The 14,033-nt window shown below is 35.5% G+C and overlaps 1 protein-coding gene across 1 annotated transcript in view; it reads right to left on the reverse strand.

The window, feature by feature from the left end:
• Window positions 1-13,762, reverse strand: part of LOC149408875 (uncharacterized) — a 38,825-nt gene extending 25,063 nt beyond the window's left edge. The window contains exon 1 of the mRNA XM_089650350.1: window positions 13,705-13,762. Coding sequence (XP_089506476.1) covers window positions 13,705-13,762 — 58 coding nt within the window. The remainder of the gene's footprint in view (window positions 1-13,704) is intronic.
• Window positions 13,763-14,033: the final 271 nt, after the last annotated feature.

Below are 14,033 nucleotides of genomic sequence, written 5' to 3' on the forward strand. Positions count from 1 at the left end.
TTTACCCCTTTTTCCTTCCCCTCCCCCTCCACACTTCTTTTTCCTATAATACGACATAGTTGTTCAACAAAACTCTTATCAAAATATTAGTAGCTACTACAATATTAGGTTCCTTGAGTTAGCTTTTCACGAAAACGGCGCTATATAAATTATTCAATAATAATAATTATTATTATCAGGCGTCCTGTAAGGAGGAATAGGAAATAAGGCACACGGTTTTACGAGAAATAATTTATCAATTAAATTGGTAAAGAGATTATCCACTCTAATTAGACGGAACTGAATTACCGCAAAACATATAGGTACACTAATAGATTGATCATATAGAAGGAGTCCTATTCACATGAATTAAAAAAATCTAAACAAATTACCCAACGCTTAAAAATGCGAAATAACTCTCAAGATCTCGGTTACTGTATGCTCAGTCATAAAACAATTAACAACGGCAGGAACACACAAAAAGTTAACAAAAGGGCTCCATAACGGACAAACCAGAGGTTTAACTGATAGCGTTTGGCCAAGGGGGAAAGATGAGAACGTCAAGTGAGACAGGGGCGGATTGGGAAATCTTTCGTAGAAAAAAAAAAATATATATAAAAAAAAAAAAAAAAAAAAGTAAAAGGTAAAAGGGATTAGGAGTTTTAACAATTTTAACAACAAGAACAGAGCAGTGGGGAGCAAGTGAAACCTAGGAAGGTTTGAAAAAAAATGTATTATTGGCGAGTTCAAACGTGTTCTGCTGCTAAGTTGATGGAACAATAATAGCTGACAATAGCTTATCTCCGTATCTACTCCCACTATTATTTTTCCAGAAGGGAGCTGTGATGGACTCGCCCTGGGATAAATTTTTTTTATTGTTGATTTATTATGGTGGGAAAGAAATTTTCAGTTGGTCTCACGACATAGGAGATTACCAGATGTTGGACAACTGATTTTAAAACAAGTGTTTAGATTTATTAGGGTAGAGAAAAAAAAATAGGAACATGCACTGTATCGGCAGAGACCTCCGTGATGGTGGTTGATAATAGTAAGCCGAGCTAAAATGCTGGTGGGCCAACACGCCACTGGACTGGGGGTAGTCAAGTTTCATCCTTTGAACGAAGAATTAGACATTTTACTGGAGAAGTAACAATTTATTGGTTTTGAAACGATTTAAAATTAATGTGACAGGTTCTAGGGCCATAATTGATGTGTTCCTTTAGTGCATTTCTGTCTTTTGAAAACAAAAAGCATTCAGAATTCAAAAGAACATAAATTAGAAATCGCATATGGTGATTTGGGGGGTTGGTTTGAGAAGGGGGAGTCTGGATTTGAAAGCGCGGGGAGACGGTCAAGACAGTCAGCGTTGAAGGTCGGAAGAAGCAAGTCGATAGTCGTGGTTAAGGAGCGCGGGCGAATAGACAGTCAGCGTTGAAGATCGGAAGGAGGAAGTCGATAGTCGTGATTAAGGAGCGCGGGCGAATAGACAGTTAGCGTTGAAGGTCGGAAGAAGCAAGTCGATAGTCGGTGGTTAGAAAAAGCGGTTCAAGATAGTCAGTTTGAAAACGTTGGGAGGCGGGAAATAAAGTCAAGGGGGTCAGAGTTTCAAGGTCTGGGAGACGGTCAGGAATAATCAGGATCGGTCAGCGTTTTAAGATAGTCGAGTTAGTAAAAAACTAGGAAGCGCGTCAACAAGAATTAATCGTCGGGACGCGAACACGGCTAAAATCATTTAGTGTAGAAGGTGCGGTTTTCTAACAGCATGAGTTTTCTGCATGTGACTGTGTTTGTTTTTTTTATAATTATTTGGATTGTTGACACTAAGATGTATCGGTAAGTCTATTATAATCTAATTATTAACACTTATTTCCTTAATGTAAACCAAATAATCCAATTGTATTTTGAAGTAAGGGTATTCAACTTGAGCACTATAGGTACCCGTTAGCGAAGGAGGTCATAAATTACGAGACCTGGCCATTAAAAAAAAGGGACGAAGAACGGTTACCCTGAAACCGCTTTAGATCATCCAACAATAGACATTGTTTATGAGTTTAAAATGATTTAATAATTCTCTAGTAGTTATATTTAGCGCCAAAATTTAAAGAACACAAACCATTGTATTTATGCAGTGTTTTTATAGTAACGGATAGAACGGTTAATTAAATGCTTCAATGCCTGTTATTTGAAAATGAGTTGTCGTATCCTCCTTGGGAATTCAACTTATTCTTCACGGAATTCATAGAATATATTTAATTAAATATAACTTATTCGACCATCACTCTCACTTAGCCATGTACAGCGAGTGCACCATTACTTCAAATATTAGAGCCACGTGCGTATACCTACGTACCACTAATATCTACTTCCAAGTCCGTTTTACGAACTTTGTGAAGGCTGCGGTCTATTGTAGTTATTACAGGGGTTTCTCTGTTAGCATATAATTTTAATTCATTTTTGAATCGGAATAACGCAGCGGATCGAGGCTAGCCGCCGAGAGAATGCATCTGTCTGGCATTCCTATTCTGTCAAGTGAGATTTTCATCTTTCATGAGTTTGGCGGGGACGAAGTATACGAATTTTCCGTAGGCTGTCCTATCTTACCAAAGCGACAAAAGCGAAGGGAACGAAATTTGTAATTGGCTTGCCTAATAGGGACTCTTGTGTTAGCAAAGTCGATAACCCTGGATACCGAGATAACGTCTATTTTTGTATAGCAGCGCCGGCTTTTTCCCCTGCTATTGGTGTGGTTGAGTTATTCCCGTAAAAGCACCGGTTTCTGTCGAAGGTGTTGGCGGACCAGCCTTAGATAGTCACCCGGAATAGGCCTCTGTTTCGAGTATTTTCAGCTGGTGAGAGGACGCTTTCACTGAGTTCAGATCGAAGGGAACGAAAATTGCTAATGGGCTTTCCTACTTGAGTTAGCTGGTAGACGAAGGAACAAAGCGGATAAGGGCTATGCTATTCTTGGCTGGCGTGTGAGGAGGATTTTCTCGCTGACAGAACGAAGGGATCGTGACGAATATGAAGTTGTTTCGGCGCTTTCTGACGTCCTTCCTGTCAAATTCAATAAGTACTTACCCCACTATAGGAGGAGAAGTCATCCAGAATTAGGTTGGAAATTGACTCCGACTGAAACCGTTTGAGCTGACGGAGATCGGATGATTTCAGATTCACGACCTGATGATTCCAGTATCCCTGATCCTTAGCGCCGGAAGTCGAGGATATCAATTTCTACCATTCTTTGATATTTGAAGCGAACGGAGGGTAACAAACGATAGAGCGAGTGACCATGACTTTGAAGTGGGGTAAAATCTCCCGTCTAGGAAACATTCGTTATGTCGGATGGACGCCCTCATCCAAATTAAATATTGACATGACTATTTTGAGTGTGGACGAAAGACTTGAAGTATGTTCTGTATTGTACATATGATAAATATGTGTCATTACCTCTACTGGAACGAGAAGCTGTATAGACTGGAGCCAGGAGCTATTTGGAGTAGCGTGACTGCAGAGGCGAAGTCGAACAAACTGAAGCTGAATTCATCATTATCCTTACGAGCGTAAACCAGAGGGGTGTTCACGGGACTCCCGAACTCCTGACGTTGCTGATGCAAACCACTTCAGTATATGTTTATGTTTGAGGTTAGTAGAGTGGACTCCTAATTTTCGGCATGCTGGCGAAGCTCAACTCATCATCGATTTGGGGGAGGTTGACGCGACCTAAACCTCGCGCTACCCACGTGGCCCAAATGGTTCCTGACACCAGGCTATCATGCCACCGGACCGGAGCAGCCCCTTGTACCTAACGGTATAAGATGAATCTTCATCATTCATCATCAACATCAACATCAACAGTTACCACCAAGGACCCACATTCCACCTTCATCACCCTCCGGCAGGAGGCAAAACATGTCATTATCTCATCTGTCGCTGAGCGATATTCAATTCATTTCTGGAGGTGTTGGGATTGGACCATCAACTTGGCTGCTCTCGAGCTGGTCACGTTGATGGGTGGGATTTGGACGGAGACCAATCGAAAGCAACACATGTTTTGTCTCTAGCTATTCCCGAAAATACCTACTCATAGAAATAACTCACAAAACTAACAATCCATAGTCAAATCATTAACTTAGAATCTTGTGCATCTTGAATTGAATTGTCTATAGTGAATTTTATGTACTTAATTTGTAATTAATTGTCTCATTATATTAGCACATTATCAACTGCAGCAACCGGAAACGTTTGGGCGAGCAAACAAGGTAGGAAAAGGTAGTTAAAATCAGGGTAGTCGGTCATTGTCTTATTTTCAAACCATACAGAATGTAACACGCCTCATCTAAAAAGAACCAAAGTTACCACAACCAATTAAAAGGATCCTTCAATGAATTAATCCCTGTCGAAACAAAAAAATTGACACAACGTGACATATTAATTCGTTAAGATTGAAGGGTTGATAAACCGCGGGAAGTTGTAAATCAAACGTATAACAAAAGATTAATCCGTTAACGAGAACGATGAGGGAGGGGGAAAACATTACACAAATAAAATAAATACAAGGGATCTAGGATTATCACAAGCCGCCAAACACATCTATGTATCCGATCAATTAACTCAAAAAGGAAAATTTTTGCTATCTCAAACAAAAAATTTTGCCAGAGACAATAATTACAAACACTCTTGGTCCACTGGAGGGCGCATTCTTTTGAGACAAACGGATACTTCCAAGATAATTTCTATAAATAATATTGCTGATCTGGACCGTGTTAAACGTCAATTACTGTGACTGACGATACAAGGTACTATGCTGCTATATCACTCCATTATACCAGACATTCATGATTGTATTATAAAATGCTTCTACCCGATATTCTATTATACTCAATGTGTATTCTTACTTTCCCTAATGGCTATTGGTATGTCTTCTAATATTATATCACATTGCTTTCAAACATATATATATCTCATCTATTGCGAAAATACATAAAGACATTCCAATAGCATTTAAAACTCATAAACAATCTTATTGCAAAATCATATGCATCTTTTCATTCGCATTGTGGTATGTTTCGCTTGTTAATTTAGTTGCATCCTCGATGATAAATTATTTTCCTCACCAAACTAGGTCCAACTAAAACAAAAATATTTACCTTACTATTATTCAGTATATTGTTTATATATATTTTAATATTGTTAATTCTGTAAACATAACTTTTTTCTCTGATTCTTCCATGAGCCATACCACGAATTTCGACAAACTAACACATTCTCAAAATAGTGTACTCTCCTTCTTCTTAGTATTATTATTATTTAAATCGATTGTTTTTTGTTTTTGTTTTATGAATCACATCACCACCAGGATACCCTACATGAGATATAATGTATTTTTCTTTAATCTATCAAGCTCATCCATTTTTAACACAATTAGTGAGTTTAAATTATGTAATCCCATTCTTACAGAAAAACTATATCTAACCAATATAAAACATATTTTCATCCAGCTTACTTATGTTGTAATTAGTATATATAACATCACTAGTGCTCTACTTATCACCAACAATTTTTTTTTTTTTTTTGTAACTTTTAACTAAAAGAAATTGAAGTATATTTACTTTAAATATTTCCATCAATATACTAACTATTCTAATTATTGCTCTCCTAGCTGTATCATAAAAACAACTAAAATATGTATTAAATATCTTATCTTACAGCTAAACCATTCTGAAACACACACAATTACTTATTCCAATCTCAAGTATTTTAATATCTTTTGAGAATCAAGTATATAATCTAATTATCACTACTTTCCTGGCAACTTGAGTCATAGCAATAATAATTATATGTGTACTCAATATAAATTCTTACACTCCGAACTAGATTCCTCTGCTTCTATCACAATAACCTTAAAAAATTTCTTATTTCATATTGTATTGCTCAATATTATCACCATACAAAAAAATAAGAAAACAATTTTTGTCATAAAAAATGAGTGATATAGTGAATAAACAACTACAGTCAAACTTGGTTATAACGAGCACGAGGGGACCGACTAAATTTGCTCCTTATAGCCATTACTCGTTATATCCAAAATAGGTTTATAAGAATTTATATACATAAACCTACATAGTATAAAGCTCTCACAAAACATACATATGCATTATAAATCAAACGCGTTAATTTTTTGTAAATATATGTAATATAGGTACTTACCCTAATATACAACGATTAAACTTACAACTACACTAATTATTATATGTAATAAATTGTACAAACACTTAACATTAAACAAAAGTTTTTATTTTACTCTAAATCGTACTAAAAAAATTCACTATCGAGGATTGTTTTAATGTTTTCACTTTAATGTTTCTTATTTTCCCCCTCAAAACACTTAACGCATTAAAAGTTTCATCATCTGGTTCACTGCTACCGAAAAAACTCACTAATTTATCCATCATATCACTAGCTTCCCCTATTGTAATTTGTTCCGGTTCTGTACTCATATTATCATCGTCGCTGCTTTCATCACCTTCATTGTCTTTATGCAACACAGACTCTACGATATCACTATCCGTTGGAAGTCCACATGTCGATAAACCCTCATCAACACGCACAAAGTCTGCGATATTGTCATTATTAAAATCATTAATATTATTCGTTCTTAGCCACTCTGATAATGGCATGTTGTCTTCTTCGTCGTATTCTTCATGCACATCATCAATTCTAGTTTTCAATGAAGATTTTATAAAGCAATTGGCAACTGTACTCAGTGATACATTAGTCCACGCATCATTTAAAAGAATGATCGCATCCAATATTGTTAAATTCTCATTCAACCCTTTCTCCCTCTGGCCAATAAGATGAAGTACCGCAAACCTCTGATAAAATTTTTTTAGACTGTTTATTACACCCATGTCCATTGGCTGTAATATGGATGTTGTATTCGGCGGCAGAAAAACAAGTTTTATATTGGATAAATTTTCTATTTTTGGATGCGCAGGACAGTTATCCACTACAAGAAGAATGCTTCTCTTCTTCTTAAAAAGCTCCCTGTTCCAGTCGGAAATATATTTGCGGAAAATCTCAGAAGTCATCCATGCTTTGTTATTAGCTGTGTACTCAACAGGCAATTTTTTGTTCTTAAAACATCGCGGTTTTAGTGATTTCCCAATAACAAACAGTTTTCGTTTATCCGTTCCGGTCATATTGGCGCACACAAGCACTGTCAAACGAACTTTTGACTTTTTCCCGCCAATGCATTTATCACCTTTAAATTTAAAGGTGTTAGTGGGTGTTAAGTTATAAAAAAATCCTGTCTCATCCGCATTATAAATGTCCTGGTCACGGAAACCCTTTCTCAACTCTGGCCAAACACTCTGAACCCACGCACTTGATATTACAGGATCCACAGATGCAGCTTCACCGTTAATTTTTGAATAAACAATGTTATGCCGATTTTTAAAACGATCAAGCCAACCGTTATTACATTTAAAATTGTCATTTCCGAATTGGTTCGCGAATTTTTCCGCTTGCGCCTTCAAAATCGGCCCATCAATAGCAAATCCAGCACTTCTTTGCACACTAAACCACTTTAGTAACGCTTCGTCAACGTCAGGAACCACGCACTTTCTAAATTTTTTAGTTTCTGTGATGTTATTCTCCAACGCAGATAAATAAACATCCTTATTTTTCCACAATGTTGAAACCGTTGAAGATGACAAAGAAAATTTTTTACACACTTCGACATTTTTTGCGCCGCGTTCCAATTCCCGAATAATATGGACTTTATCGCGAATTGAGAGACATTTCCTCTTGTTAGACATGGTTGTAATCGAAGGGTTTACTTCTGACTGACAAATCACTAAAGATATGATTTTAATAAACTGTGTACGTAGGTACCTACTCATCCTACATAACATTAAATTTATTGATTTTCGAACGAAATTGGGAAAACCGGACACAAATTTAAAATGAGTAGCAAAACGAAAGAAGTTGTAAAAAGGGAACCAAATTGGAAGCCCCAATATTCGTATGACTTAGGTTTTATATGACCCTTTTTACATAGTTCGCGATAGTACCTACCGAATAGAAATGTTTCGTAGAGCGGCAACTCAGGCTAAATGTCATAAAAGCTTGGGATAATCCGTCCCTAATGGTATTTTAAGGGAAGTCCGAGCCGCCGGGCGGCATCCTTTTGTCTTGTTTATGACTGGTTTCGAGAATCGGGTTTTTTTTTCAAACTCAATTATGTATTTACCTATTTAGAAATCGTGTTGACAAAAATATTTGGACGTTACATCAATTATGAAAGCTCGTTATAACAGCATACGATTGTATGAAAACAAGCACGAATTAAAATATCATTTTATAATTGCTCATTATAACCATGACCTCGCTATTTCCGTGATCGTTATAACCAAGTTTGACTGTATGTACAAGTAGGCATGTGTATATGTGTGTATGTATGTATGCATACATATATATATGTGTATGTATGTATGTATACATATATATTTGTATATCTTTGTATGAATATGTATGCATCTATAAATATGAATAAGTGTGTGTGTGGATGTATGCGTGTACACGCGTATTTACGCGCTCATACATGCATGTACACTTACACAACCAGAAAACAGAGTTATGTATTTGATCTTTTCCTGCATAATAGCATGTCTTAGACTTCTAAATTTTTTATTTTTTTGTTTTTCTTTTATTTTTATTTCTTCTTTATTCTTTTTATTTTCCTTTTTTTTGTCTTCTGCTTTCTACTTTAACATCTTCATATTTTCTATTTCCATTATAATTCATTCTAATATAATCTTTCATACTTTAAACATGTATAAATATTTAATTCATATGTTAACACTAGACCTCACATACTAACTATATACCATTGGTCGCCACGAGACAGGCAGTCGCCTAGTGTGGTGATTTAATGTATCACATGTAAGAAAATGTATTATTGTATTATCATGTATTCTATAAATAAATAAAAAAATAAATAAAAAACCCGGACAACAAAATCGGAAGCATAAAAAAAAGAAATATCAAGCTTTCTGTAAAAATATTAAAATACATACAATTAAATTAAATGTTACCTTGTATATATTCGTTTACATTCTCATTAAATAAATAATACAAAAAAATAGTGCCATCTGGTAACTGAAATTCATAACTTTTATAACGAAGATTTACATTACCGCCATCTTACTGTTTTCAGGCAAACGTTTTTAAAATAAATTCTAGTTAGAAAAAAATATTGTTTTGGAAATGAACAACAGAGTTCGTGTGTGTCGAAAATAGTTGATTTTGTTAGGTATACAATCACTCTTAAACACACAGGTGTTAGTGTCGTTTTTAATTTGCAAAAAATAAATAAATTGACGATGTTCTTAAGTTTAATAACTTCAAAATATTTGAATTTGTTTTCTTAAACTTCCATTTATTTGTTTCGACAATTTAGTTAGTTTGATTATCTTTAAAATTGAAATTTTTCTATTATATTTTTAGAGATCGTACCGCATCTTCTATAATGAAAATATTTTGCATGCGGCCGTGTTATTTAAACTAACACTCCACTGGCTTAAACCTAGATAATAGAAGAAAAGGAGATAATATGGGACTGTTGCCGAACTGTAACCGAACTGCACAAATTAAAGTTATGCCATTTGCAGTAGTATGGGTGAACAGTGTTGGCAGCAGTGTTCATGCTAATAATAGTTTGTGGCCCTTGTTTCTATTATCTATGGGTTTGAATTCAAAATCACAAGCATTATGCTGTTACAGAATGTCACCTCTGCTGATTTAATTTTAATGTACACAGCACTAACCAGAAAGGTTTATATAAATGGTGTCCGCAAACTAGTAAAAGCATCTGAAGATTCCGTATTCCATTTCTAGATTCTTCGTGGTACGGTTTACTGGTTTTAGAACACCTAGTATAACTAAATATATCTTCAAAATCGGTGTGGAATAACAAAATGCTCAATTCTGTACATCTATTTATTGAATTTCTGTTATCCTGCCCAGTACAATGTAGTTGTGGAAACGGATGATTTCAATTACCCTCTCTGTATTCTCTCTTTCGGTAAACAAAATTACATATCATTGTTTTATTTTTACGTTTTTCAGTGTTAATACAAAATTGAAAGTTATCAGAAATATTCTTTTATTTATGTATGCCTGTTCACCCTTCCTTAAATATCTGTGGTTCCCAATTTATAATTTGTTTTATACCCAAATGCACCCTGAAAAAATGTTGACGTCATGCAACCCCCATCCAAAACATAAACAAAATCTATCATGCTAAGTATAAAGTCAAAAAAATTTAATTTTAGATTATTTAATTTTTTCTATCTCTGAGATAATATTTTCACGTGCAGAGATGTGCAAAACAGTGTTGCCAATTCAGCTCCTTTAGAGCTAGATCTGGCTCTAAATCGACGTCGTCAGCTCCAAAAAAAGTAATTTACCTTCTTAGCTCGTTTTTCAGATTTTTCAGCTCTTATTCACGTGAAATAATATTTAAAAAAATATATATTTGCAGTAATATTCCAAAATAACGAGGACTTCCCAAAAAAAGAGATTCCCCGAACTCCTGCACAAGTAAACAGTTACTAAAAATAGCGCCGTTTACATGCACACTTCGGAGCGACCGAGTCCCGCGACCATAAATGAACCACTCACACACGACACTTCAGGCCGCCGCGCAAGTGTCACAGTGAACTGCGCTGTAAACCTATCGATCTTTACTTTTCTGCGAAAGCATCGCACCTCTGATGAACGGAATGGGCATTTCTGCAGACATCATTGCAAAAGCCGAAGTCCAATGGTTCAAGATCTCTCTAATACCCTGGAGAAGCACAGTCAAGTTTTGGGCTGAGGTTCTAAAGTATTGTGATGCCGCTGATGAAAATCCTTTCCACTAAATCAGCTCTTTCGCAGTTTCGGTACTTGCTCTGCCGTGGTCAAACGGAGAAGTGGAACGAGTTTTTAGCCAGTTAAATATAGTCAAAAATAAAACTACAAATAGACTTGGCAATGACATGGTTAATTCGATTTTAACAATTCGATCGGGGCTCAGGCGACATAACAAATGTTGCGAGGATTATGAACTTTTTTTATAGGACTAGTCGCTGCCTAACAAAAAAAAAATTATAAAAAAAAACAATAATAATATCTTGAAGACTTCGATATTATCAAAAATAATTGTGTTTTGAAAATTATAAAAACAAACAAGTGTATTGTTGAGTGTTTGATGGTTTTTAGAAAAGCATTTCAAATGCAAAATGCAAAATACCTATTTTCAAAATGCATTGAAAATGCAAAATGGTTTCTCAGGTCACACAATTAAAATAATTATAGAATTTTTAAACAATTTTGTCATTTAATAATGGACATCAATGTAGAACAAACATAATATTACATGATGGTAAATCCAAAACACCACGACTACAGATTATGAAACTACAAAAATATGCGCGGGACTAATGTTGCCAACGTAAAAACATAGAAACTGCTATCTAACATTTAATATTACAGCGTCATGGCCCCATGTTCAGTATTTGAATCAGTATTTTTTGTAATGGTATCGCTCAATTGCCAGGGCTCCTACCAGGGATCAACTTAATAAATATAAATTATCTCTCATAGCGAGGTTGAGGACCGACTGATATTTGGGGCTTATGAAAAAAAGATGAGTGGAGATAGTAGGAAGAATGTTGCAAAAAAGCATTTAAAATGGAAAATGCATTGAGAAAAGCATTTAAAATCACGTTCACGTGGTATCAAAATAGGAAATCACAAAAATATATTTCAATCAAAAATAGGCATTTGTTATTTAATCACCCAATAAAATTAATCACAGTTTATAAATTTGAAATCGCTCCCCTGAAAGGTTGTTGTTTTTGACTTGTACTCATGCTTAGCATGATAGAAATATATTTTCAGATTGTTAACAACTTCAAAAGAGCCCTTCCACACCACTGTTTAGGAACCGCTGAGGGGCATTCAATAAATTTAAAGCAAAGCCTATGAACAATGTGAAATGATTCACAAGTAAATTCTGTTTGAAGAAGTTCTCCAATTGTTAGAATTTTCCAAGTGAACAAGACCTAACCCACAGTGAAATGTATCCATTACACACAGTGGCGGTTCGTGGTTTTTTTAACAGGGGGTTCAGAAATTCAAGAGAAGATAAACATATCTAATTAAAATTTACTTACTGTTGTCCTTCGTCAAATAGTCGAATACGGCAGCAGTCACACAACTTAAATAAAGTTAGTGGGAGGGGTACCTACATATTATTGTTTTTAAATCACTTTACCTAGACACAATTATTAGATAATGAGAAAAGTTTTATAGGAATTAAATTGTTTAATGTTTTTATAGCACTCAATGTAGGTACGTTGCTAATTATTATTGTTTTTTAGAGAAGAATAATTTCGTAGAATACATAATAGATATTTTAAAACATCAAAAAAACAAATAAAGGTGGCACGAAATAAATTTAAAAATAGGTAGTAGATTTACAAATGCCATAAGCAAACGGTTGGAGAAATGCAGAAACAAGAAAACAAAAATATGTACAAAAATGACTACAAAGTTAAATACCATAATATAACATAAAAAAATAACACTTAACTTGCATCCCTATGGTTCAAAGGTTAAACGTCGGCCGCGAAGTTCTCGGGTTTCTTCGGTTACATTCGTCAATGTTCGGAGGTCACGTGATATCACAACGCGTGTTCGGCGCACACAATTTGTCTTATTTTTGCAAAGAAAGACCAAATTTTGTATATATCACCGTCATAGGGTCTGTACCGGCTAAGATTATTTTGTATGGAGAGTTTGGCGCGGATTTTAACTCGCACAAATTTGGAATAGGCATCGTATTTTTCGGTGGCGCGGGTTTTGAAGGCGAAATTTTAATAGCGTGCTATCTATAATGTGCTTATATTATTATAAAACAAGGATGTTTTATTTTCTCATATTTTTAATGGGGGTTCGCCGCACAAACGCACTTTAGAGAAAACCGCCACTGATTACACAACAAATTTCTTATAGTTCATTTCTGGATAGGTGTCTAATAATGAACTTTCTAATACCGGAGGACAGGTATTAGAAATTTATACCAAAACTAAACAACGTGTACAAGACTGTACATTTAGGCACCGGTCCCAAACAGTGTCTTCAACCGATGAGAATGTTGATTTATGATGATGATGATGTTTATTGACTATGGGCTGCCTCCCGCATCCAGAGCTCGGTAGGTAGTGGGGACTGGATGTGCTTTGCTTGCTTCTGGCACTTAGCGGTCACCTAACAGGACCGGCTGGTCTAGATGAGGTAAGCACCAGAAGGTTCCAAGCAGAGACGGGGCGAGGTGAGGCAGCTGATGGTCAGGAGTTACTTTGTAGGTAAGCAAAAGTCTTTGTTGATTGGTTAAAGTTGAAATGATTTATTTTATAAAAAAGTGTGGTGGTATTCGGTTGATGCGATAGCAACATTTGCATATCAGTCGAAAAGGAAAGGGGGAATCTGCCCCCGCTTGAGTGATAAGACAAGCTGACCAGAGTACTCGACAAAGGCAGTTGCTTGAAAATGGGTTTACAAGAATAATATATAGGTACTGTGTTTAGAAGTATGACTTGACAACTAGATTTTGAGATATAGCTACGTAAATCGCTGTCTGGCTTGTGTTTTACACAGCCAGGCCACGCTACTTACCGAACCGGCCGGGGGAGACATGCCGGCCCCCTGCATAGGCGCACTCAATTTTTCGCATTTACGATTATGGAGAATAGTGATAATTTAATATTTTTATAATTTATTAATACACGCGTAAAATCCCTAATCCCTATTTACAACATTACGGAAGCTGATCGATGAGATGAGATTGATGAATTTTTATAACATCAAACCTCTCATCAAAATGATTGAAATTATATTATCTTAAAGCCGGTTGTGATTTTTAGATTGGCATTGGCAGTACCTACCTATAGAACCTCACATAGATCAGCTTCCACAATGTTTTTGTAATATAAGGCTTTACGCGT

This window comes from Hesperophylax consimilis, unplaced genomic scaffold (assembly GCF_061612785.1).
Source record: "Hesperophylax consimilis isolate HC1 unplaced genomic scaffold, BYU_Hcon_1.0 scaffold_46, whole genome shotgun sequence".
Lineage (NCBI taxonomy): Eukaryota > Metazoa > Arthropoda > Insecta > Trichoptera > Limnephilidae > Hesperophylax > Hesperophylax consimilis.